Source organism: Squalius cephalus, assembly GCF_949319135.1.
Source record: "Squalius cephalus genome assembly, chromosome: 18".
Classification (NCBI taxonomy): Eukaryota; Metazoa; Chordata; class Actinopteri; order Cypriniformes; family Leuciscidae; genus Squalius; species Squalius cephalus.
The window spans coordinates 17619722-17646855 of NC_137139.1; the positions used below are offsets into that span (position 1 = coordinate 17619722).

A 27134-nucleotide genomic window follows, 5' to 3' on the forward strand; every position below is an offset into this window, starting at 1 on the left:
TTAGTTTTAGATTTGTACACTGTGATGTGTGAGGGACTTTTATTTTGGAAAAGCAGCAAGGAGCAGACGTTGTTTGTGATGATCTCACGTGTGCACTGGCGTTTGTTGGATATGGAAGATGAAATATCCACAATTACCTTTACGCCCCTATGAATGTTAAATTATCTCCAGCAACACATGCTTAAAAATACTCGGTAAAAAAATTAATAATCGTAATATCGTAATTAAAATCGTAATATCGCGTTACATGTATGTGTTGTGTAAGTTAAGTTCTTAGCGAATCAGCTAACAGCCATCGGATCCGGACAGGAAATCATAAAGTGCATGAAGGGATCTTACATGTTGCGTTCTGTTACTTAAATCCATTTATAAGTCTGAAATGGCTGTCAGGATAGCCTTGGTTGGAGCTTTACGTTATGTGGGCTCCAGGACGAGTGTCGTTAGTTCACAGCGACTGCTCTGCTCTCTCGAGAGAGGACGAGGATCATCTAGCAGTGTAAGGGTGAGAAGACTCACTTACTATAGTTTAGCAATGACCTTAGTTTACTGCAGGTCATGCTCACATATTTCTTGTCACTGCGTGTTCTAGTCGTGAATGAATGAATATACCAACACCTAGAGATCTGCCCTTCCAGACATCACTAAGCAAGCATGTGTATTAGGCTAATCATGTTAATTTTGTGTCATAGGTACTATATGATGGAGAATGCCCAATATGTGTCAAAGAAATTAGCTTTCTTCAGTTTCTTCAGAGAAACAGAGCAGAAAAAGTAGATTTTGTGGACATTTCACTGCCAGAATATGACGGGACAAAATATGGAGTCAGTTATGAGATTGCAATGGAGGAAATGACAGTGATTGATACGAATAACAAGGTGAGTGATCAGGTTTCCACTTTTATCATGTGAAAAATCTCAATAGCATTGTGTTTCAAAAGTTTTTTTATGCAAGTATTTTGAAGTATTTCGATATTTGTATGGTGTTTAATTTCAATACATTTCACAATACCTGATCAAATATGTGATTATTATCCCTCAATGCTACTGTTTCTCCAGATTCATCGTGGTGTGCCAGCATTTACAGTCATGTACAGTGCGGTGGGTTTGGGTTGGCTTGGACGGTTCATCTCTCTCCCAGTGATCAGGCCTGTAATGGATCGCGCCTATGTGATTTTTGCAAGAAACAGACTGAAGTGGACCGGCAGAGAGGGCTGCATCACTGGACGCTGTGTTAAAAAAGAGACATAAGGGTCAGAGCACTTTAAAATGGACTCCATGCTATAATATCATGCCAATGGATGTATCATTAACAGTTTTTGTTACTGTAAAGCTTACTGTTTTGCATCTAATATTTAAAAGAGTCTGAATGTAACTGTAATATCTACATGTACTCAGAACAAATGATCTTTTATTAAGATCTTTAAAAAACAATGTGATATCTGTATATACAATAAATTAGTCAGAGTGTTGACACTCGGAACAACTTTAATGGTACGTTTTCTAAATTTAGACGCCTCCTGACTAGTCATCAACTGTTGGGATGCAGGAGGACAGATTGTGCTTTAATGAGGAATGGCCAGGGGTTTGGTCAGCACTCCTTTAAACCGACCAATAGGGTTTGAGTAGGGCGGGATTAAAAACCACAACAGAAACAAGTGTAAACACCACAGGAAATAATCCAAGCAATATATGTTTTGGAAGGAAAGTGAGCATTTATTCTCCTTGAAGTCAAGTTCAGCAAAAGAGGAGAAAGCGAAAGGTAAGACAAAAGACAAAATATATTTAGTTTGTTTAGGGCTTCAAGACCTACAAGTCACCCTCAAGGTTAAGTCTGGTTTGTTGAATTGGAATTAACTTGACCTTCTGTCTAGGTGAATATAAAATGCTTTTTTATGATGACTAGTTATAATCATTGCTTAAGTTGAACATTTTAAACATTGAAGCCTGTTTAATTTACAGAATAGTCATAATAATAACCATTTCAGTTCATGTTGGTGTAATACATCTTAAATGTATTATTAAATGTTAAAACATTAACTAAAATTAAATTAAATGCTGTAAAAGTATTGTTCATTGTTTGTGTAGTTAAGTAATGTTAACAAATTAAACCTTTTAAAGTGTTACCCATTCAAATATGTATTGCTTCTTAATATTATTTATTATGAAAATGTTCCTCATTTCACTGTTAGTGCAGTTCTAATTTATGAATGTAGATCTGGGAATAGATGCAAAATTTTGTGTAGCATTTAAATTCTCAGTTATTTATAGTAAATTTATAGTACATAAAGGTCAGCCTTATCACAAAACATTATCAAACTCTTAATGTTTTACGCGATGAAACAAATTACAAAAGAGAATGCAGTCGTTTGGTCTATTGGTGACTGTCTTTCATTTTAAATAGAGGACTTGTTGATTCCGTGTGACCAAGTCTAAGCACGTGGAAATTGACATGTGGAACTGAATGTACACATCGTGACGCAAAGGCCTGTGCTAGTCCTCAGATCACAACAAAGACAAGTGGCAGTTCTCTTCTGTCTGTCACGTGACAGATAAATATGTACTGGAGGTTCATGGAAGTACTAAACGGGCTGCTGCTCTCACCTATACAGCTGACACTTTGGTGTCCTATTTCACAGTTCTGATTATAGTTAGCTTGTTCTTATTCACAGAATTGCTTGTATATAACATTCACTCTGCAAAAACCCCTTAAGAGGTTGTTGAATTAAAGGCTTAAAGGGATAGTTCACCCAAAAAGGAAAATTAGCCCATGATTTACTCACCCTCAAGTCATCTTGTATATGACATTCTTCTTTCACTCGAATACAGGCGGAGTTATATAAAAAAAAAATGTCCTGGCTCTTCCAAGCTTTATAATGGCAGTGAATGGCCATTTCTGTTTTGAAGTCCATAAAAGTGCATCCATCCATCATAAAAGTGCTCCACACAGCTCTGGGGGGTTAATAAAGGCCTTCTCAAGTGAAGCGATGCGTTTGTGTAAGAAAAATATCCATATTTAAAACTTTATAAAGTAAAATAACTAGCTTCCGGCCAAACAAACATACGGATTCCACTTAATGTAAAGCGCAACTTATGCGAGTAATGCGACGTACTGCTGATATTTACACCATGACGCACTACGCTACTTCTGCCGTCACAAGTTGCGTAAGTTGCGCTTTAGGCGTAAATGGAATCCGTATGTTCGTTTGGCCGGAAGCGCTTATTTTACTTTATAAAGTTTTAAATATAGATATTTTTCTTACACAAACACATCGCTTCGCTTCAGATGGCCTTTATTAACCCTAGTCTTCCTAAAGAGGCATTCAAGTTGTCTGCCTCTTGTTTTCATAGCATGCAGCTCAGCATTAAACCATGGCGAGGAGTGGGACGGGGAACAGATCTAGTCCTAATTGGAACATGCTCATCTAAAACGTCAGTGATAGCAGAATGGTACAAATCAAATATCTTAGATGGACATGGTGAAATTAAAAACATCAGAAATAGCAGCAAACGTATTAGCATTAATAACATTGATTACGATAAGAGATGGTTATATTGTCAATACATTTAGTTGGAGAAATGAATTTAAAATCAAGTGTAATAAGCTTATGATCAGAGATAGGGGTAACCAGACCATTGATGGAGATATCATTCAAACCAGATGTACCCTTTATAACCTTAGAAGATCGTACTGACGACATTGTGAGTTGGTCATTTTAATTGCTACATTATCAATTAGTAAGTCATTACATGCTGTTTGTTTGCTTGGATGGCCATCTAAGAAAATGATTAACATGAGTCATATTTAAAATGGTAAGTATTAATATTTAAAATAATTTAAATAAATTACCTCAATTATTTCAGTGTTTGCACTCAATTCAATGTGCTTGTGTTTTTACTATACATATTTTTTAGCAGTTTTTGTGTTACATGCACACCTTCTTGTCATATCTGACATACCAGAGTACATTCAAGGTGAGAAATTTATGACTTGAGTCTTTGAAGTAACTTCGCCCTCAGTGATAATGTGAAACAAAAACACACTTTAACACATACTTATGAAATATGCATATGCAGTTTTGGTAGCACTTTATTTTACACTCCTGTCCCCCGTGTACATACCATACATATTATAGTTATTACAATAACTGGGTAATAACTAGGTACTAATAGCAATCTGTACATAATTTTGTGCATCACTTTTTTCTTTTTATATATATATTTGACCTCCATAATTGACCAGGAGGGGGCGTCCAAACATAAATCAACACTATAGATTCAATTATTAAACATTATTTTGATTTTTATAGATTTAGACTGACTTTGTTCTTAAATATAAACCACAAGAACAGATCATATGATTAAATATTGTTATTATATGTTTTTGTTTCCTTGATTATATTTCATTCCAGACATTCCATGATTCTGATTCTGCTGCCAAAGCTCATCTGGTCCTCATTCAGATCATCTGCTTGGACACTGTAGGCACTTCATTGATGGGTTGGTATCTTGACAAAACACAGGTCACTTACCTGGGGTCAAGGCAGCTCTGGTAACTGTGCAAGATGAAGTATCTCCTCACAAACATCAGTAATGTGTCTCACCTTGTCAGGAGTATCGGCTCCTCACCTCAGTCAGCAAGGAGAATTCCTCTCAAATCACATAGATCAATAAAAACGAAGAGACTTTTTGGAGCAGTTAGCCGTAATATGAAATATGAGAATGGATTGGGCCTTCAGATGTACCATTTATACTCAACCTCCAGTAGAGAGACATTCAAAGCAGAAGCACCCATTGGAGTTTATCAGAACAGCCGGGCTACTTTTCGGCTGCACTTACTTGGACTGAGATTAGGAGAGTCTTTTAATCGTCTCTCCCAACACATTAACTTGTACTTTAAGCAGAAGCGGGTCTCTGTGATAGATTATGGGCAGATTGAGTTGATATCTTCAGTGCAGGAACCATTTACCAGAACTCAGAGACGAGTTCAGAGAGAGAGACGCTCTGGAGAGTCCAGAACATTTATGGGGACGCCTTCTATTGAGCAGGTCCATCAAACATCCTCAAATCAACCCTTGTCCGCGGCCTATCCTGGACTACAGCTGTTCCACATCAGCTCCTTGGCAAACAGATTTGGGGAGACTTACAACTATGTGGCCAATCACATTAACTCTGTATTCTCTCGAAATCCAGCTGAGCAAATCCATGTGGAGGTATCACCAGATATTGGCCTCAGAAGGTCTAGGAGCAGAAAGCGAAGAGTTATGGGTAACAAAAGCATTCTTTGTTGGGAAAATGAGCAAACACAGCAAAACATTAGTTTGGGTACAAGACCAGAGATTGATAAGAATGGATCTAGTTCCTGGGAAGAAGGATACCTTCATTTTGCCAGTCACATCAATCGATACTTTGGGGCAAAAGTAGCAGATACTGTTGAGGAATCACCACGTGTTGATCATCAGATGTCAAAGACTTCAGTCTCACTGGACCCTCTAAACAAAACTAAAGACCCTACTTCACTTCTTCAGCCTAAATCCCCGGGCTTGTTCCACATGAGCAGCCTCGCCACACGCTTTGGGGAAAATTACACTTACATGGCCAACCACATTAATCGGTACTTCAACGGATCTGCAGCTTCAGAGAATGAGGAGGTGGGTAGAGAGCTACACACAGAAGAACGTTACAGAGGTTCATCTGAGGACATGGAGAGCCAGGAAAAACCAGTGCCCTTCTTTGAGTGCCTGTTGAAACCCTCAACTTTACCTGGATTTGTGGGCAGCTACCTGGGAATGGGCTCTAGCAGGCGTAGTGACCATACAACTGTAACAAGGAGCCCAGAGGAAATGCTGGATAAAATGGTGAGTCTTGCATGACCAGAAATCATAATTTAATCAAACACCTGAACTCAAGCATTTGGGACTCATATGAGTTTCATATGTTCTTTGTCTTTGTGTGAAGATATATAGGACTACTGTTGTAGTTTTTTCAGTCGTCTATATGCCATGGATGCAGGATACATGCCATATCGGTTATCTGCTGATATTAGAGATTTTTTTTTGTCAAGTAAGTTTTATTGGAAGACAATTTAAAACAATTTTTTTACAATCTTACAGATGTCTCTTTACCAATAATAAAAATTTTTTAAAAATAATAATAATAATTAATAAAGAAAAGAAGAAGAAAAAATAATAATAAAAAAAAGATATTAGAAATTTTTAAACTATTGGTCAATATTAGAAATTAAATTGTTCATGCTGATTTCTTCTATTTAAAAAAAAAAAGAAAGTTACTAACCTACTCTCATTTAAAGTTAATCTTTAAAAACATTAATAATTTAATAACACTGTTAAATATAATTGTAGCTAATCTCTAAATTATGAAAAATGCCATGTATCGTTTTATTATTGGGTATCAGCGATGACATGAAATAATTTGCAGCCTATCAAATCATATAAAAATATCGGTGCATCCCTTTGCATTTGTCAAAATGTTTTTTTCAAAGTTGTAAATAAAAAAGACATAATAAAAGTACGTTTTACAAAAAAATACTATTTCAGTCTTAAAAATGTCATGTTTACTTCAATGTGTTACTTGCTGTTTCTTTGTAATAATTTCAGAAATGTATTTGCAATTTCTTAGTGAAAATTGTTTTAAAGTAAATATACTTCACGTTTATTTAGTGTATCCTGTGTGAAAGCTTTTGTTTTATACATTGTATCTAGTCAATGAAATGGATTGAATATAGCAGGAAAGCTGTTTTCTAGGTTTTTAGGAGGAGGAAGGCAGATGAGATGACAAGAGTTCTACTGAACAGACTGGAAGAGGCTAGTTTACCGTCATCCATCACTTCTTGTGTGGAGGAACTGAACACTCACCTCATTCAGCACCCAGCATGCAAGGCAGTGGTGTGGCAGGTATACAATACAAGACTCAAATCCATTAAAACCAAAGATAGAACACTGTATGTAACTGTAGAAATTTCGATTTTTCAATTCATTTCTTTGATGAAATCCAGGAAAAAGCAGCACTGCATCTCCTTAGACGACGCCGGATCTTTTGGATGGATGAAAAACTTCAAGAAGCCATTAGGGAGACTCTTGCTCTGATTGGCTATGTGGATCCAGTCAAAGGTTGTGGGGTCAGAGTGCTTTCCATTGATGGAGGAGGAACCAAGTAGGAAACACCACATTTAGTCAGCATGCTCTACAGTTTTTGCCTGTAAAACTGGATAAATATGATCCAATGTGTCTTCCAAAAAAGCTTTTTAGAGATAATAAGATCCGTTTGCAATTTTATGGAATATAACAATTATTAATGGCAATTATTTTTGTCACTTGTATAGAGAAATGTGTTTATGCCAAGATGGCTTTTACTTACAACTGTTTCTTGCATTACAGAGGGTTAGTTCCACTACAAGTGCTAAAACAGCTGGAGGCTCAAACAGGAAAGCGAGTGTATCAACTTTTTGACTATATATGTGGAGTCAGCACAGGTATAAATGCACGACAAGCCTTTATTCTCAAAGTAACACAGAACATATTTACACCACCAATCAAAATGTTTTTTTTTTTCTTTTATTCAGCAAGTACAAGGACTTTTATTCAACATTAAACTGATCAAAAGTGACAGTAAATACATTTATAATGTTACAAAAGATTTATATTTCAAATTAATGCTTGTTTTTTAAACTTCCTCAAAGAGTCTTGAAAAAAAATGTATCACGGTTTCCATTAAAATATTAAGCAGCACAACTTTTTTTAAACATTGATAAAAATCAGAAATGTTTCTTGAGCATCAAATCATCATATTGGAATGATTTCAGTTTCAGTTTTGACATCACAGGAATAAATTACATTATAAACTATATTCAAATAAAAAATGGTTATTTTAAATACTAATATTGTGACATTTTTGTTTTTGATTAAATAAATGCAGCCTTGATGAGCACAAGAGGCTTACTGACCTCAAACCTTTGACCAGCAGAGTACATATAAAGTAAATATTGACTATACTCTATAATTATGTGTGGCAATATTATCATATCTTTTTTTTTATCTCTGTGTTTGATCTACAGGAGCAGTTTTGGCTTTCATGTTGGGTCTAGCTCATATCTCTTTAGATGAATGTGAAGAGATGTATCATCGTTTTGGGACAGACGTTTTTCGACAAAACCCCCTGGTTGGTACAGTGAAGATGGGCTGGACACACTCCTACTACAACACAGAAACATGGGAGATGATTTTAAGGTTGGATTTAAACACTCAGTGGAAGTAGAAAACTATACTATATCAATGCCTGCAATGCTTTCTTAACTATTCCCATATGTTCATCATAGGGAGAAGATGGGAGAGGAGATGTTAATTAAAACAGCAAGAGATGAGCTGAGCCCAAAGGTGAATCCAAAATACCATCTGTCTTTTTCAAACTTACTTTTAAAATCCAGATTTTCATGATCTCCTGACTGCTGATCTCTTCTTACACAGGTGTCTGCTGTAAGTGCCGTAGTGAACTGGGGGAAAAGTCCGAAAGCATTTATCTTCCGCAACTATAACCATGCTCCAGGAAGACTGAGCCGCTATTCCGGAGGATCAGGGTACCGGCTGTGGCAGGCTGTCCGCGCCTCATCTGCTGCTCCGGGATATTTCCAGGAGTTCCCTCTCCACGGTGACATACACCAGGTCAGAACAGTCAATTTTAGTCAATTTCAGGACCAATATATACTTGTATCCAGACCTTTTCCCATTTGTTTTCTCCAGGATGGTGGTCTTATCCTCAATAACCCCTGTGCTCTGGCCGTCCATGAAAGCCGATTGCTGTGGCCCAATCAGCACTTCCAGTGTGTGCTGTCACTGGGAACGGGACGCTATGACAACGCTAGAAGAGGGCCTGCAACCTCCACTAGTCTGAGAGCCAAAATCAGCAACCTGATCTGCAGTGCCACCGATACTGAGGGTTAGTCTGGTACCACTATCATTGAATAATTGTACAGTTATTAATATTACATACAATCATTTTACACTTATTATTTGTGCTAAATACACAATTTACAATTATTTAATCATTTAAAAAGTTCTCTTTTGTGTGGAGTACCACTATGAGGATATTTTTCACAGTTATTAATACTACAGAGAATTAATGTTCAATCATTAATTGTGCATAATACACAATTTACAATTATTTAGTTAATTTGGATAAAAGCATCTGTTAAATGAATAAATGTACATTTAAATCCTGGAATAATTATTTGTAATTATACAAAATAAAGCAAAGAAATATATATTTTCCAGACTACTTACATTTAGCCAGTCAACATGGTGCTCTTTCGTACACACTTGCAAATGCCCTTCACTTTTAAAAAAATCATTTGGATATATTGAGGTGCTGATCTTGTTCATATTGCCATGTTTAGGTGTTCACACTCTGTTGGATGACCTCTTATCACCGAACGTGTATTTTCGCTTTAACCCGATGCTGAGATCAAACGTGACACTGGATGAAAGCAGGCCTGAAGTGCTTCAACAGCTGCAGAAAGACACACAGCTGTACTTGGACCGGAACCGACCCAAACTGGAACGTCTGTGTGATGTGCTGATGGCAGAGCGCACAGCAATATGGAAAACACGGGACTGGATCGGTGGGAAAGCGTGGGAGCTGCAGCAGCGCTGGGCTTGAGTGGACTTTACTCTGTGCTGACCAGTAATTTAAAACTAATTACATGTGCATCACAAATTTTATTTTGAAGGGCCATGTTTTATTTTGACAAGTTACAAATCATTGTTAGAGAAGCTACAAATCAAATCAGTATTTCATGTCCAAATATGCAGCCGTATACACAGCCATGTTAGAATGAATGTACTGAGCACTTCTGCCATGAAAGCAGATTACATATGTAAATGTAAATTCTGTATGAATGTCAATATTTATAGACTGATGTATTTATTTCTTTATTTCTGCTTTTAATTTTTCAGAGGTTTATGTAATTAATAAAAAAAATGCACTTTTCTTTGATCAAACTAAAGGGCACACTACTTCTATTCATTAGTTTATTTTATATTTCAATAAGATGACAGCACATAACATATAATGTAAAGTATAATTAATCATTCAGGTGCTGTTAATGCTTTACCCATAAAGTTAAGACTATAGAAATAATGGGACATTTTAAATATGGATTTACTACTTTGGATATTCTCCACTAGTCCCATTATAAAGGGAATAGAAACAACGGCCATTACCAAACACAGAGACAGCTTATTTGAGTGTGGCCATTTAGAAGGTAAAGTCACTAATCATCCTGATTTTAGTGATGTGTTTAATGCTTAAATGACCTGAAGAAGCCACATAGTCATCAGTCATGTGACCAGTGGTGACTGGGACATCAGTCAAGAGCGCCGTTTGTTATTTTGGACAGTTGTGTAAAATCTTCCCTCAGAGAAGTTATTTTACTTCAGCCTCTGCTTTGAACAAACTAGTGGACTCCTTTTCTATCATAATAAGGTTTTTACTGTCATGGCTTAGGAGACGAAACATGGACAGAGAGCATATGCTTTTGTAAATTAAAAATAGACTGCAAAGGATCCTCCATTTGTACTGAACACTGAAATATCAATTCAGGTAAGAAAAGACAATTCTATTATTTAGAAATAGACATTAAACATTTTTGAAAATATAATATTTTTATTATGTTTTGTATGATATTAGCATACTCTCTTACCAAACCACAATAAAATACACATTAAGTTTTATATAAAAAATATTTACAATTTTATATAATCTGGCTTTGCTATTTGGGATTGCATTCCACCGTGACTGGTTGTAATGTCACTGTCAGATAAACAATGTATGTTTCATTATAATGTCATCACTTGAGCTGGCAGTTGTGAGTCAGCTGCTTCATCTGAATTACTCTGTCATCCTAGACAGTGTCAACAACGCAGACAGATATAAACTGAATTATGAGTCTTATTGAAGAGACTGTTGGTAGTTATGAACATAAACATCAAGAATTGTGCATGGTAAAAAAACAAGCCAAACTGTTAAATGAATTACCCTTTTTTTTTTTTTTTTTTTTTTTTGCTTTGTGGTAGCAATTAGCATGTACTAAAACATCTGGCTCTTTCATTAATTAAAAATGGGCATTCTTTTACATTTGAAATTTATTTTTGCAGTTATACAATTATGTTAAAGTTTCAGTTTCTCAAAGCAAGTTAACCAGCAGCATCTGTTCTTCCAAACAAGCTGTAGTGCCACTTTAAGGCTGAACTGATAAAAACCCTCAGAGATATTCTGTATGAATAGAGCCAGCTTACTGCGTCCATTGGGACAGAGGTTTCATTGTCCCGTCCATGGAGGAAGCGGTTCATTCAGGCTCAGGTTGTGTGCTGTACAGTTTGGTGCTTGGCACTGCAGCGCTGCTGATGTCATTTGCACCGCTCAGGATACTGAAACACTGGGGAACATGACCACAATTAGATCATACTTGAGTCTCTGTTCACTTACTGAGCTGACTCAAGAACTTTTTTGTTCTTTCGTGACCCTCAATATCGTATTAGCTCATCTGTGGAGTGTACAGTAAGACCGTGCTGGCGTATCAGGCGTCCCTGGATGCCTGAGCTGATGTGGGATGGGAATGTATATCTTAGTGGCTGAGATGCTGTTTCCACCTACATCATCTCTTCTGAGTCAAGATTTGCCTTCTGGGATTTTGCGAGTTCATTCACATTCTGTTTCTGTATTTGACCATGCAACTCACGTTAGCAAAGCTTTACACAGTTAAAGTAAAAACATAAAAGAGAATCAAAAAAAGCAGTTTTTCACAAGCAGATTTAAATCTCTTGTGCAGTCACGAGTCGCGTGACCGCATTTTAATTTTCACTCAGAAACAAACATTTCATTCATTGAGTTAGCTTAGTTTTTCAGGACCAAACAATGAGGCCCACACATTGATGTCATAATCAAAAAGAATGCTAAATATCTTTCAGCTGAGTTTGGCTATTTATGGACTATGGGCTTTTGCTAATGTAAATATGACAAGATAACAATTATAAGAACAGTTAATAAAATAAAGACTTGTATATTTTATATGTATTTATCACTATTACTACAATAAAGCCTTTGCCACTGTAACGAGCACATATGTTTGCAGCTATACTGAGAGAGAAAGATAGAGAGAGAGAGAGAGAGGGAGGGAGGGAGAGAGGGGGAGAGAGGGGGGGGAGAGAGGGGGAGAGAGGGGGGGGAGAGAGGGGGGAGAGAGGGGGGAGAGAGGGGGGGGGGGGTTGGACGTCATTCATGGTTCATGGGTAGAGTGGGCAAATGGATGAAGACAATGAAGAGGGATGTTAGTTGGAGAGGTATACATTTCAGAAAACATCTGCTTGGTTTGACATTGTTTTGGACCTATTTGAATGCAACAACAATAACAAAACATTTAAGATTGGAATTACATGTTTGGAATATGGGCAATGATGACAGATTAACATTACCATAGTGTGGAAACATGATATAAAAGGTAACAGTCTCCAGATGTATCTACTAGCCTACTACTTGACAAATGTGAACATTTGTGTAATAGCATGTAATTGTTAAACCTTGTTTTTATTTTAGGATTGTGAAATGACCTGCTGAAACAGAAAAAGAAGATTTTGTGAATTCTGGATACTCCACTTCTGTTGGTAGGTTACTTTGCATAATTTTGTTGCTAGATAAAGATTACGGCGACATTTACAAATTAACTGTAGCTTGGATCACAAAATATAGCTTTACAACTTAACTTAAAGCCTAAAGTAGAATACAGTCAGTAAACAATTCTATTTTACAGGCAGACCCTATGCATTTTTTGCATATATATCGTACTGAATTATTCACGCAAAGAAGTAGAACATTTTCTTGTTTGGGGTCTTTTTGTCTAAGCTATTTATAGCTATAATATATTAAATATATAATAGCCTACTATACTAACATAAAATTCGATATAGCCTAATGAAAACAATCACTGCGTTATACGATAAAAATACGACAATAAATGTGTTTGTTGTACCCTTGATGTAACACGAACTTTGACGCAGTAGAATTAGCCTACGCACAGGATATGCAGGTGCGTGAATGCCAACGAATCACAGTTGCGGAAAGCGGAAGGGGGCGGAGATAATAATACCAGTGGTCATTTGCATATGAAATAGTTTGGTTTGCCTGCTTCATTTCATTATAAATGCTACAACAGTCAGCGACGGGTGCTTTCAGGGTTTAGCATTAACCCCTGCACACAACACATACAAAATTATACAAAAGCAGTAGTTATGAAATTACTTAAAACAAGATGTTTCAAGACAAGCATATGTTGGGCAATATTTGAGTATTTTGGTGTTCGTATTTTCCCTGTTGTATTATCACAAGGCGGATGCTGTACACAGCAGAGATGAGAGCTCTGAAGTGTTGGAGGATTCCTGCCATATTTACCATCCTACAGCAAACATGGATTTTAGCAATGGAAATTCCTCCCGAGGGTGAGAAACTGCAATTTTACATTTTTTTTAAAAGGTCAGGATGCAAGGCATTATTTACTACTACATTGTCCTTTTAATTTGTTAAAACATAATATTTTTTATATGTATATCCCCACAGTCAGACAACCTCCAATGATCATTAAAGAGAGTGTTCAAGACCACATAGTAGATCCAGTTGACCCCATTATAGTGGAGTGTGAGGCAACCGGGAATCCACCTCCAGTGTAAGTACCAAACTTCAACGTGTCCACACTTCATAATACACGTCATTCATTAGACTGACTTGATTACTTACCTTATAATGATTAGCAGCATTTGTTTGTTTGTGTAAAAGGTGCTAAAATATTGACTGAGTGATTCCAATGTAAAATGTATGCAGTTTTAATGCAAATTCAAATGATTTTGGACAGCTGTGTTAGAGGATGTGTGATTGACAGATAACATGTACTGTACATAGCTTCACATGGACACGTGATGGGGTTTACCTGAATGTAGCACGGGATCCTCAGGTCAGCATGAGGAGGCGTTCTGGCACATTAGAGATTTTCTTCTGGGGTCGCCCTAATGACTATGAGGGAGTCTATCAGTGCACAGCGACTAATGAGTTTGGCTCTGCTCTGTCCAGTCACATCCATCTGCGTGTCTCCAGTAAGCCTTTAAATACCATGCAATTTTTTTATATAAAACAATTAGTCTATAGATTTTTAAACGTGAATGCTTTGTTTAGAGGCCCGTACGTGGTTGAAGGAGTATCTGGAGCCAGTATCAGTGGTGGTTGGACTTCCTCTCATCCTTCCCTGCAATCCCCCAGTAGGCCCTCCAAATCCTGACACCTACTGGCTGAACAGCAGTAAGTATCTGCTTCAGATGTTTTTGATTTGAAAGATATAGGCCGGTTTCACAGACAGGGCTTAGATTAAGCCAGAATTAGGCCTTAGTTTAATAGTGAATTTAAGTAGCTTTTATAACCGTGCCTTAGAAAATAAAATTACTGGTGTGCATCTTGAGACAAAGCAATGGCACTGATGTAGTTCAAGATCTGCCAGTCCAAGTTACTTTCAGTTAAAATGGCTCAAACATGCATTTTAGTCTGGGACAGGCTTAAGCCTTGTCTGTGAAACTGGGGGTAAATGATCTAGAGTTAATTCAGTAGCATCAAAATCACACTAGGATGTGCATTTCAAAAGTTGCATTTCAAAGGTTTTGGGTCAGTAAGATTAAAAAAAAAGATTAAGAAATTAATACTTTTTTCAGTAAGGACCCATTAAATTGATCAAAAGTTACAGTAAAGACATTTATAATGTTGCAAAAGATTCCTGTCTCAAATAAATACTATTCTTTTAAACTTTCTATTCATCAAAGATTCCTGAAAGAAATTATCATAAATTCCACAAAAATATTAAGTGACACAGTTGTTTTCAACATTGAAAATAAAAGAAACATTTCTTGAGCATCAAATCAGCATATTAGAATGATTTCTGTAGGATCATTTGACACTGAAGACTGGAGTAATGATGCTGAAAATTCAGCTTTCATCACAGGAATAAATTACATTTTAAAATAGATTCAAATAGAAAAAGTTATTATAAATTGTAATGATTTTTTTTTTTAAATAAAAAATGTTATCACTGTATTTTTGATCAAATAAATGCAGCCTTTGTCAGCACAAGAATGCCCCCAATATTTTGAACGGTAGTGTGTTTGTATCACCAGTCTTCATTGTAATTATGTTATTAATGTTTGTCTAGCCTTAAATAAGCCTTTAAATACAACCAATATTTGGTATCCAAGTTCATCTTTATTCCATAGCTATGACACCAATCCGACAGGATCGTCGAGTATCAAAGGCAGAGAATGGAGATCTGTACTTCTCCAGTATCGTAGCAGAAGACGCTCTTACGAACTATGTCTGTGTCGCCCGCTTCCCCTTCACGAACACCATCCAGCAGAAACCGCCCCTCATCCTGCAGGTGCTCACAGGTCTGTGTGAGAAACTATTTTTATTCTGCTGCAGAATTAAACTTTGAGCAAATTTGTTTTAATATTTCTACCTGTGCCTTTTTCTGTGTGTTCAGTTGAGGAAGAACCATGATTAAAACCATCTAACAGTCTAACACATGGTGAGTTAGGACTCTTTCTTATGTTTCTCTTTAGTGTAAACATGCAACAGGACTTTACTGATCCACTAACTAGTCAACAATGCTCTGGCCAGATTTGTAAAGTGTGAAGATTTCTGTCAAATGTTTGTGTAGCTCGCATGGCAGCCCACACGCCACCCAAGTTTCTGAAGCCCAAAGGAACTGCCAGCACAAGAATTGCGATGCTAGGGGAAGAACTTATTTTGGAGTGTTTTGCTGCAGGAGTGTGAGTTTTTAAAGTATTTTGATGATATCTCCGTTTTCTGAGAGCAATTGAATGCAGTTGATTTTTGGATTGCCTTTTGAAATCTGTGCATTTCTGATTCTCTCTTAATGTTGTAGTCCGACTCCCTCCATAAAATGGACTAAAGATTGGGAGGAGATGCCTATGACAGGAAAGAAGTTGGAGAATTTCAATAAGACGCTTCGAATAAAGAAGATCGCCATGGATGATGGAGGAGAATACATCTGCACCGCTTCAAACAGGATGGGCAGCCTGGACCACGTCATCACTGTCTGGGTCAAATGTAGAATACTTCATTATTTCATGTCTGTCAACTATGTGGGTTCACCCAAATATGTAAATTCTGTCATTATCTAATCTGTTTTATGATGTTTCAAATCCATATGCTGCCATTGAAGAATGTTCATGCATTGACAGTTCATAGTGACCACACCTGTCATTGAACAAAAATACATTATTAAAACACCACAATAATAGTCCAAACAACTTGTGCTATATATTTTACATTTTCATGAAGAGATTTGTTATTGCTGTGTGAGGTACAGAGCAAAATTTAAGTCATTATTCACTGAAAATGTACTTAGTAAAATCACTGCTGAGCTGACCCCATCAAATATGACACCTTTTCCATGCATCACATCTTATTGGACATTTAAAACATCATCAAACATAAATTATGTTTCACCTCATGCTATATTCACAGTACCACTTAAATGTTTGGAGTCGGTAAGATATGTTAATGTTTTTGAAAGAAGTCTCTTATGCTCAGCAAGGCTGCATTTATTTGATCATAAACGGTTTGAAGTATGAAAAAATAATGACTACATTTTTATTTTCAGTATTCCTTTAAGAATGACAAAATTGAGATGCACATTCTCAACTCTTTTGCAGCGGTTCCGTTCTGGGTGGAGAAGCCTGAGAGTCTGGTTCTGTCTCGTGATGACAGCGGTAGTATAGTGTGTAGAGCTGATGGTATTCCTCGACCCCAGATACAGTGGCTGGTCAATGGAGAGCCCATCAGTGGTGAGAAAACAACAGCTTCATTAAGCAAACAGGTGCACTGCAAAGCATTTTAATGCTCACTCTTTCTGTCTGGTCTTCAGATGCTCCTAAGAGTCCAGGCAGGCAGGTTTCAGGAGACACTTTGATTTTCAACGCCGTGGTTCCAGACAGCGCTGCTGTGTTCCAGTGCAATGCTTCAAACCAGTATGGCTATATCATGGCAAACGCTTTCTTGGCCGTAATGGGTAAGAGCTAGAGGTTGGATTGAAAAACACTTCATTTCTATGCACCATTAGCTTTCAGCTTGCAACTGTGCACTGTTGTCTGCAGATATGAAGCCTCGTCTGCTTAGTCACAGAGATGAACTGGTTAAAACAACAGAAGGCAATAATACTCATTTAGACTGCCCGTATTTCGGCTCTCCTAAACCTGACCTGCGGTGGTAAATAAATTGTCTCATCAAATATCTTCATTATTTCCTAAAACTTGTCTGTTTTTACCTTTGAATTATCACGAATACAAGGATAAAAACACAACACATATCTATTGTGATGGTGTGAATGTACAAAATGAGGAGTAACTGCATAAATTATTTCAAAAGAAGTGCACATAAAAAGTATCCAATTAATGTGTATATACTGTAGGTCAAAAGGGGGACTAGGCGCCTTAGAGGGAAATCGTCACAGGATTCTTCCAAATGGTACATTGGAAATCAGTGACACAAAGCTACAAGATCAGGGAACATATGTGTGTGTTGCAAGCAATGTCATTGGACGGGATGAGAAGGAGGTCCAACTAGAGGTCAAAGGTCAGTCTCTGGAACAGGTGCTGCATTGAAATTTCTGATAAAAATACTTACATTTAATGGACATCAGTGCATTTAAAATATATGTTTAAGACAATAAGCAGATGATTTATAGATGTTTGATTCCACATTTTACTTGTATGTATTTTATATGTCATGTGTATTTATATATATATATATCAAGATGATCTGCTTGTTAAAAGATTACATTTATTTTAATTTTATAGAGCCCATTAAAATTGTTCGTGCCCCACGCAATACTATGGTCACAAGAGGGAGTCTGGCTCGCTTTGATTGTAAGATTAAATTAGACCCGACTCTAGACGTTACCGTTACTTGGCTTAAGGACAAGAAGTTCTTGATCTTAGGAAGAAGGTAAACACAATTGAATCTGACCACAAGCATGTAGGAAGTGTTATTAATTGTTCTATTGGTTTGATGTATCTGACTGATTTGTGTTCTGTAGGATGACAAAGGATGAGGATTCTCTGAGTATTGCTGATGTGTACAGAAGAGATGAAGGCATCTACACCTGCAGGGTTAAAAGTGAACTGGAGGAGGTCACTGCCTCGGCCAAACTTATTGTGACAGGTACCAGCACATATACTCTCTCTATACATGCGACCAGTATAAACATGAGCATATTATTCATGTATACTTTTGCTTTTAGACCGGCCAGACCCACCCACTGATTTAGAGATATCAGACCCATCAGAGAGGAGCGTTAGACTCACCTGGATTCCAGGACTGAGCAACCACAATCCTATTAAAGGTACATCCACACAAACATAGATGCAAGCAAAAATTCAGAACAATCTAGCCTTACAATGTCATGATTTTTATTGAATTTTCTTTCAGAGTACCAGGTTCAATATACTGAAGATCTCCTTGCAGACTATTGGCTGCTGCCGAGCGGCTGGAAGAACCTGACTAGTTACCCAGGCAACTTGAACTCTGTCGTTTTACAGCTAACTCCATTCGTAGAGTACAGATTCCGGGTCATTGCTGTAAATGGCATAGGACCCAGTAAACCCAGCTGGGCATCTGCATACTACCAGACTGTAGGAGCTGGTAGGTCCTCATTTTTCCATTATATTATATTATATTATATTATATTATATTATATTATATTATATTATAACTTATTATGCATTTTATTTGATTCACACCAAACTTTTTCAACATGATGCCAAGACACTGAAGATGCTAAATTGTGAATGGATATTGGATATCTCGAACAGTGTTGCCATGGCAAGGGATTAAAGTAATGTCAAAAAAGGGAAACATGAAGATTCTCATATCTTCTCAACAATTCATTATAAGCCATTTATTTCTTTATAAAATAATACAAATAACTTTCAATTCAAGAAGTATGTATAAGTTAAAATAGGCAGATTAGTGCTATCTGTTTGAATAAAAACAAAAAATCATGAAAAAGTCATACACAGTATAACCACTAGATGGCAGCATTTAAAACCTATTTTTAAACCGGGTTGAGAAAACTCTTATTGTGGAAATCATAATGTTCAGACATAATCCTTTTATCAGGTATTGCATTTGGATATGTATTTAGACATGATCAAAAACAACTTTCTGTCACAAATTAGATTTTATTTTATTTTTTGTTTAAAATGTTGTTGAATCTTCTGGCTCAACTACCTGGTAAACAGTCTGAGCATTTCATCTCATCTCACTTTCTCTCGCTCTCTCGGTGTCTCTTGCGTATGTGTGTATGTGTGTGTGTGCATGTGCAGGTGTCAGTTACACTTTTGATGGTTTAGACAGAGTTTAACCCTTTCATTGCTGTGTGCTTTGGCCTGCATTAAAGGATAATACGTTTTTTAAATTAGTTTGATTAACAAAATAAAGGCATAGAACCAGTTTGTAGGGCACTGACAACATAGTTTTGTATAATTATTTTAATAATTAGATTAATAAAAATTAGGGCTGTCAAACGATCAATCGCATCCAAAATAAAAGTTTGTTTTTACATAATATGTGTGTGTGCGGTGTATAATTATTTTCTATATATAAATACATACACATGCATGTATATATTTAAGAAATATTTGTATGTATATACTGTGTATATATATTTATATTATATATCATTTATATTATATATAAATATTTTATATATAAATAACACATCTTTCTTAAATATATATGCATGTGTGTGTATTTATATATAGAAAATAATTATACTCCATACACACACATATATTATGTGTAAACAAACTTTTATTTTGGATGCGATTAATCGCGATTAATCGTTTGACAGCCCTAATAAAAATATAAAAAGACCTTGAGATAAATACTGTACTTATTGCCTTTTTGAGAAAATAATTTTTGAGCTGCAAAAGATAACTTTGCACTCATTTGAAAGTGGTCTTTTTTATCTCGTCATCGCTGCTTGCAGCTATATTTTATTCCTGTGATGCAAAGCTGAATTTTCAGCATCATTACTCTAGTCTTCAGTGTCTAATGATTTGCTGCTCAAGAAACATTTCTTATTATTATCAATGTTGAAAACAGTTGTGCTGCTTGATATTTTTGTGGAAACTGTGATGCATTTTTTCAGGATTCTTTGAAATTAGAAAACTTTTGTAAATGTCTTCAGTCACTTTTGATCAATTTAATGCATCCTTGTTGAGCTGAAGTTTGAACTTTTTAATGTATATTATTATATTATATTAATGTTATGTGTTGTGCTGTCAAATCGATTAAACACGATTAATCACACCTAACATAAAAGTTTGTATTTACATAATGTGTGTGTATATATATATATATATATATATATATATATATATATATATATATATATATATATATATATATATATATATATATATATATATATATATATATTCATAATTTTATATATAAACATCTGTGTGTGTGCATGCATGTATGTGTGTGTATATGTATGTATGTGTGTGTATATGTATATATATATCATGTAAACACAAACTTTTATGTTAGAGGCGATTAATTGTGATTAATCGTGATTCGTGATTAATCGATTTGACAGCACTAGTTTTGTGTCTTTAGTGCCTGATGCCATCCCAAGAAACATCCAAGGACTGGGAAGTGGAGTGTTCAGAAATAACATGGAAATCAGCTGGGAGGTGATGCACTGATGATTGATGGATGTCGATCATTTTAATCAAAGTTGTTAACTGTGATGTAATCACATGCACATGATTTATATTAACTGTGATGTTTTTGTTGTGTCTGAAGCCACTGGAGTACAGAGAATGGAATGGGCCGAAACTGGGCTACATGGTTTGGTGGAGACGGAGGGATTCGAGGGAGGAGTGGAAGAACTACACAACATACTGGTGGTCTAGCTGCATCATCTATGACACTGACACCTTCACGCCCTATGAAATTAAAGTTCAGGCCATCAACTTCTTCGGCTATGGCCCAGAATCCCCTGTTGTGATTGGTTACTCTGGGGAGGACCGTAAGTTCACATGTACCACAAGTAATGGTTTGGTTTAGCATGCATTAAAAAGAGATTTTGGTCAGTGTTTTACTCATATTGGGTTTCTCTAACAGGTCCTGTTGCCGCTCCATCTGATCTGAGGGTGTCAGACATAGAAAGCACGACGCTGACAGTCCATTGGGAACCAGTGGCACGAGCCGATATCATGGGTGAAATAAAGGAGTACAAAGTATGGCTTCTTCATTGCACAGGTCCATACAGTAAATGAAATGGGCCTCTGATGGAGCTGTGTTTGGTTTCTCAGGTTTATTACTGGCGAGAGAGCAGTCGACTGCCCTGGCACACTGTGAGCAGGAGGATTAAGACCAAGAGTTTTAAAGCTAATGGACCGCGTCTGTCTGGGATCCTATCTGGTCTTGTCCCATATAGTAACTACAGGATCTATATTGTAGTGGCCAATAACCGCTTTGAGGGTCCGCCCAGCCACACCATTGCGTTTCAGACACCTGAAGGAGGTATGAAACTCTTCACACAGTTAACATTATGGCAAACCAAACACATACAGGCATGACTTTATACAGGCATCTCGCTTCCACTCTAGTGCCCACCATTCCCAGGTCGTTCAGGATCATGCACCGGCACTATGACACCATTTACCTGGACTGGGAGGAACCTGCAGAACCCAATGGCATTCTGACTGGGTACATTCTCAAATATCAGACGTGTAAGTCCCATGACATTTTTTAAAGCATTAGAGGCACAAATCTTATTTTTTCATGACACCCAAGTTTGAGGTGGGTGTCAACAATTTTTAAAAATGTTTTTTAAAGGAAGAATCTTATGCTCACCAAGGCTGCATTTCTGTGATGGTTACTCCAGTGTTCAGTGTCAAACGATCCTTCAGAAATCATTCAAACATGCTGATTTTCTGCTCAAGAAACATTTCTTATTATTATCGATGTTGAAGTTGAGCTGCTTAATATTTTTTAACATGAAAAAAAGAAAATTTCAAACAAAGATTTATTTGAAATGGAAATCATTTGTAGCATTATGAATGTCACTTTAGACCAATTAAATGCATCCTTGCTGAATATAAAAATATTAATTTCTTTCTTAATTTCTAAAATATTTAAAATCTTGCTGACTGATTGAAAAACTTTTAAACTGTACATTATATGTAAATTATATACACTTTTATCGTGCTATGTCATAATTAATATTCATTTCAATGTAGTAACAATCTTTATTAATTGATTTTAATGATCGAAAACATAGTAAAATTACAGTTGTGGTCAGAATTAATGGCACCCCTGGTAAATATAGTTTATTCATTTGAGCTTTCATTCAAAAAATGTGCAAAAATCTAACCTTTCATTGAAGTAAAAGAATTGAAAGTGGGGAAATTATGAAATAAATGCTTTTCTCCAAAACACGCTGGCCATAATAATTGGCTCCCTGTTATTAAATACTTTTTGCAACCTCCTTTTGCCAAGATAACAGCTCTGAGTCTTCTCCTATAATGCCTGATGAGTTTGGAGAACACCTGACATGAGATCAGAGACCATTCCTCCATACAGAATCTCTCCAGATCCTTCAGATTCACAAGTTCATGTTGGTGCTTCTTCTCTTCAGTTCACCCCACTCATTTTCTATAGGTTTCAGTTTAGGGGAACTGGGACGGTCATGGCAGAAGCTTCATTTTGTGCTCAGTTACCCATTTTGTATTGATTTTGATGTTTGTTTGGACCGTTGTCCTGATGGAAGATCCAGCCACGGCCCATTATAAGATTTCTAGCAGAGGCTGTCAGGTTTTGATTTTTTATCTGTTGGTATTTGCTAGAATCCATAATACCATGTATCTGAACAAGATGTCCAGGACCTCCAGCAAAAAAATAGTCCCACAACATATAAGATCCAGCAGTATATTTAACCGTAGGCATGGGGTACTCTTTATCCCTGTTTGCACCAAACACATCTGCTGGCTCTGCTGCCAAAAAGCCCTTTTTTGTTTCATCTGACCATAGTATCCGTCCCTTTTGAAGTTCCAGTCATGTCTGACAGCTAAATATGCTGGAGTTCATTTTTGGACGAGCGAGGAAGATTTTTCTTGAAACCCTCCCAAACAACATGTGGTGATTATAGGGGTCGTTTGATATATTTTTTTAGGCTTCCTGACCCCAAGACTCAGGTAATCTCAGTAATTCTCCATCTGTGATCCTTGTAGAGTCTTTGGCCACTCAAACTCTCTTCCTCACCCTGCATTAAGACAATATAGACACACGTCCTCTCCCTGGCAGATTCGTAACATCTTTAGTTGATTGGAACTTCTTAATTATTGCCCTGATGGTCAAAATGGGGATTTTCAATTCTTTAGATATTTTCTTACAGCCACTTTCTATTTTGTGAAGCTCGACAATCTTTTGATGCACATCAGAACTATATTCTTTGGTTTTACTCATTGTGGTGGATGATTAAGGGAATTTGGCCTTTGTGTTTCCTCATATTTAAACTCCTGTGAAACAAGAAGTCATAGCTAGAGAATTTCATGTTCCTAGTCACCCTGGTGTGCTAAAAAAAAAAAGGTAAATATTAATGGGAATATACTTCAGAGATATTTTACTCAAAATTCTAGGGGTGCCAATAATTGTGGCCAACATTTTTTAGAGAAAAACATTTGTTTCATAATGTGATTTTCCTCCAACTTTCAATTCTTTTACTTCAATGAAAGGATCGATTTTTTTAAAAAAATTTTAATGAAAGTTTAAAAGTTTAAACAATGCAGATTTATTTTTTACTGCCGTTTTTGATCATATTTACCAGGGGTGCCATTAATTCTGACCACAACTGTATGTCCCACATTTTGCACTCAAACCCTTCATGTTCCCGAATGTCTCTCCCCAAAAATGTACCATTCCTTAAAACAATTTTTTTTTTCTGCAACATTTTAGTTTAGTTTTTTTTTATTAATGTTTTGATGTTTGTATATCACTATAAAGTAACAAAAAGACACAAATAATTTATTTAGCCCTAAAAGACTGTAATATTTTTTCTGTAGTGAACATCACTCTGGGGGACAGAATCCAAGTGGAATACATTCCTCCTAACATCACCTACTTCTCTCTGCACCGTTTGGACCGATACACTCGATACAAGTTCTCACTGGCAGCACAAACTGAAGTTGGAGCCGGGGAGGCGTTCACAGAGGAATCACCCAAATTTACTACTGAGGGTAATTTTTCATCTAAATAAATAAGATCATTGTTCTGTAAACATACAAAGATTCCTAACATGTCTGCATGATTGCCTGTGTGCATGAACAGAATATACCCGGGAGCAAGTGGACATTGTGACGCAGGGTTGGTTCATTGGCTTAATGTGTGCGATTGCTCTTCTCGTTCTCATCATGCTCATAGTCTTCTTTATCAAAAGAAGCCGAGGAGGAAAGTACCCAGGTACAATAGAAATTACATGAGACAAGTTACATATATTTATTATTAAGCATTATATATGTGGCAAAACATATTCTTTTGTTTGTTTGTAAGTGCGGGACATGAAGGACTTTGCACTGGAGCCAATGGATGATAGAGAGAATGGAACGTTTGATTACAGGTGACTGCATTTGATGAGAAGCTCTATGTAAAATCCCAGGACTTTCTATCTGATTTATAAAAGTGTTAAAAGTTGTCTTAAGTTTGTTTACTACAGGCGGCACTGTTTATTTACAGTAATGCACTGACATGAAAACAGCATGTTAGATACACTAAAGAGTGAAAAATTATTAAATTACATCATAACATAATCTTATTAGCAAAGGTTGATTTGGAATATGTACTGTATACCACAATAATTGTTCCTCAGTTTATAATTCATCACTTCATCCATCAAACATTTCTCACTTTCTTCATTCCTCCTTTATTTTTTTTATGTCTTTTGCGGTTGGACCGCTGAAGGTCTCTTGAGAGGTATGATACATGTCATACAGAACAAGTGCTGACCTTTTTAAAATGGTCATATTTGTTTTACAATTAAACTACACATTCTAGTCTAACTATTAAGCTATTTTTTAAAAACTGTTTTCACACTACCATTCAAAATGTGGTAAATTGATACTTTTATTCAGCAAGGATGCTTTAAATTGATCAAAAAGTATCAGTAAAAACATTTATAAAGTTAGATTTATGTTTTGAAAATAAATTCTGTTCTTTTGAAATTTCTATTTATCAAAGAATCCTTAAAACAAATCTGAATATTAGAATGATTTCTGAAGGATCATGTGGCACCAAAGACTGCTGAAAATTCAGCTTTGCCATCACAGGAATAAATTACATTTTAAAATATATTCAAATAGTTTTTTTTTTTTGTTATGTGTGTATATATATATTACAATATTACTGTTTTTAGTTTTTAATATATTTTTGATCAAATAAATGCAGCCTTAGTGAGCATAAGAGACTTCTTTCAAAAACATGAACAAATCTTACCTGATCCCAAACTTTTGAACAGTAGTGTTTAACAATAGTATCTGTGTTTTATATGTCATGTCTTTGTTTCCATTATATGAATTGTGACTTTTTAACTTCTATATATCTACTGCAGGATAACACGAGTGTCCACCATGCCCTATAGCAGACGGTAAGCATCTTTTCAACCTTTGTTTCAAACATTGTTTGGAACAGTGGACATCTCCTTACTTTTAAAACTCTCAAATGAATCTCTTCCCGTTTAGTGAGGAGGAAAGTCGACAGGGACGCAGTCAAGGTGTGATCGAGCACATTGACAGGAGAACGAACAGTGACGACAGCCTCATGGAGTATGGCGAGGGGGAGGAGATCGAGTTTAATGAGGATGGCTCCTTCATCGGAGAGTACACTGGTGTCAGTAAGAGGAACATCGACAGGAGCCCGTACCATGACAGCTCTGAGCCCACGTCTCCTGTGGCCATCTACTCTTTTGCTTAGAGCCCATGGTGTCTGATTAAACCACCTTTTACACAGACGGACTAAGACTCATTTAATCTGTTAGACAGGCTGGAAATAATGATGTATATAGATGTGTTTTAAAAGTAAAACCGTGTTTCTGGGGATTTACAGAAAAAGTGCCAATCAGGTTTGTTTTTCAAATCCACAAATCATGTGAGAGGAAGCTAAGTAAGATGTCTTGATGTGTTTATCATGTTGATAAGAAGACAGAAAAGAAATGGCTGATGGAAGCTTGCTTCGTTAAACAAACTCATGTTCAGTTTATAAAATAACATTCAGGATCACACCTATTTACTTAGCATAGACATCTGCTGAAGAGATGTTGAGCATCAAGAACTTCCACAGTGCTTTGTTATTTAACCAGTGTTTGATATCACTGATAGTTGCCACTAATTCTTCTTATGTTTTATTTTCCATAGTACCTTTTTCTCTGTATTTATCTGTTTGCTGTACTGTAGGTCACATTAATGGACTGCAAACCATTTGTTCTCACACAAAATACAATCTAACCCTCAGCTGATTATTGGAGTATGATGTAGGCCCCTACGTGATGTTTATTGTATATTTTTTGGAGTCTGGTAAGAGTACTATCATAAGTGTTGTAGTGCTTAAGTTATTAAAATGCATGATGTGAATTAATGAGTTTGTCATAATTACAAATTTCACAACAGCAGTTTACAGGACTATCAAGCTCAAAAGGAAGGAAGGAAGGAAGGAAGGAAGGAAGGAAGGAAGGGAGGGAGGGGGCTGGGTGGGTACACAATAAACTTACCATTAAAAGTAGTCTACCTACTTCTGATCAAGTCATATGATAGATGACAAACCAAAATCTATAAACTTGCCCTCCAAAGCTCACATATATATCCCACATATGAGTTGGAAACTTCATCAGAGTGAGTAAACTGAATGAATTTTCATATTTTGGGTAGACCGCTCATTTACGCGCCCATTGGGAGGCTGTTATGCCGATATTCTCCACTAGAGGACAGATTGAACTGAGCACGAGCTCCGCTC

General features: G+C 36.4%; 3 protein-coding genes across 8 annotated transcripts; all 3 read left to right on the top strand.

Moving 5' to 3' along the window:
• The first annotated feature begins 54 nt into the window (after positions 1-54).
• On the top strand, positions 55-2748 carry LOC307145938 (uncharacterized protein). 2 transcript variants are annotated; one of them, XM_079849585.1, is made up of 3 exons: positions 55-502; positions 690-875; positions 1056-2748. In XM_079849585.1, the coding sequence occupies exons 1-3, from the start codon at positions 380-382 to the stop codon at positions 1245-1247; spliced, it is 501 nt and encodes a 166-aa protein (XP_079705711.1). In that variant the 5' UTR covers positions 55-379; the 3' UTR covers positions 1248-2748. The 2 variants fall into 2 exon arrangements, with proteins under 2 accessions (XP_079705711.1, XP_079705712.1); XM_079849586.1 differs by having other exon boundaries at positions 66-496.
• On the top strand, positions 1646-10366 carry LOC307145937 (calcium-independent phospholipase A2-gamma-like). The gene is made up of 10 exons (XM_079849584.1): positions 1646-1758; positions 4409-5854; positions 6761-6910; positions 7012-7169; positions 7394-7488; positions 8071-8242; positions 8332-8389; positions 8480-8674; positions 8753-8948; positions 9406-10366. The coding sequence occupies exons 2-10, from the start codon at positions 4562-4564 to the stop codon at positions 9666-9668; spliced, it is 2580 nt and encodes an 859-aa protein (XP_079705710.1). The 5' UTR covers positions 1646-1758; positions 4409-4561; the 3' UTR covers positions 9669-10366.
• A 163-nt stretch (positions 10367-10529) lies between these two features.
• On the top strand, positions 10530-26753 carry nfascb (neurofascin homolog (chicken) b). 5 transcript variants are annotated; one of them, XM_079849582.1, is made up of 28 exons: positions 12356-12507; positions 12603-12670; positions 13392-13501; positions 13620-13725; positions 13959-14149; positions 14229-14351; positions 15311-15481; positions 15754-15865; positions 15982-16166; positions 16775-16906; positions 16987-17130; positions 17216-17327; positions 17530-17693; positions 17918-18065; positions 18157-18281; positions 18361-18462; positions 18549-18761; positions 20745-20821; positions 20934-21159; positions 21255-21370; positions 21446-21656; positions 21743-21865; positions 24197-24370; positions 24462-24593; positions 24684-24750; positions 25092-25103; positions 25738-25773; positions 25868-26753. In XM_079849582.1, exons 3-28 carry the CDS (start codon positions 13396-13398, stop codon positions 26097-26099), a joined length of 3540 nt encoding a protein of 1179 aa, XP_079705708.1. In that variant the 5' UTR covers positions 12356-12507; positions 12603-12670; positions 13392-13395; the 3' UTR covers positions 26100-26753. The 5 variants fall into 5 exon arrangements, 2 of the variants coding, with proteins under 2 accessions (XP_079705708.1, XP_079705709.1); XR_013819025.1 differs by lacking the exons at positions 12356-12507; positions 25092-25103 and adding an exon at positions 10530-10610 and having other exon boundaries at positions 24684-24770; XR_013819026.1 differs by lacking the exon at positions 25092-25103 and having other exon boundaries at positions 12295-12507; positions 24684-24770.
• The last annotated feature ends 381 nt before the right edge of the window (positions 26754-27134 follow it).

What these genes read in the sequence shown, in the direction of transcription:
- LOC307145938 (XM_079849585.1), top strand. Translation starts at nt 380, where the DNA reads ATGGCTGTCAGGATAGCCTTGGTTGGAGCTTTACGTTATGTGGGCTCC. An exon ending in GATCATCTAGCAGTGTAAGG is followed by an intron (nt 503 to 689) that starts GTGAGAAGACTC and finishes TTTGTGTCATAG; the next exon opens with GTACTATATGATGGAGAATG. An exon ending in TGATTGATACGAATAACAAG is followed by an intron (nt 876 to 1,055) that starts GTGAGTGATCAG and finishes CTGTTTCTCCAG; the next exon opens with ATTCATCGTGGTGTGCCAGC.
- LOC307145937 (XM_079849584.1), top strand. Translation starts at nt 4,562, where the DNA reads ATGAAGTATCTCCTCACAAACATCAGTAATGTGTCTCACCTTGTCAGG. An exon ending in GCAAGGCAGTGGTGTGGCAG is followed by an intron (nt 6,911 to 7,011) that starts GTATACAATACA and finishes GATGAAATCCAG; the next exon opens with GAAAAAGCAGCACTGCATCT. An exon ending in TATATGTGGAGTCAGCACAG is followed by an intron (nt 7,489 to 8,070) that starts GTATAAATGCAC and finishes TTTGATCTACAG; the next exon opens with GAGCAGTTTTGGCTTTCATG.
- nfascb (XM_079849582.1), top strand. Translation starts at nt 13,396, where the DNA reads ATGCTGTACACAGCAGAGATGAGAGCTCTGAAGTGTTGGAGGATTCCT. An exon ending in GGTCCAACTAGAGGTCAAAG is followed by an intron (nt 17,694 to 17,917) that starts GTCAGTCTCTGG and finishes TTAATTTTATAG; the next exon opens with AGCCCATTAAAATTGTTCGT. An exon ending in CCGAGGAGGAAAGTACCCAG is followed by an intron (nt 24,594 to 24,683) that starts GTACAATAGAAA and finishes TTTGTTTGTAAG; the next exon opens with TGCGGGACATGAAGGACTTT.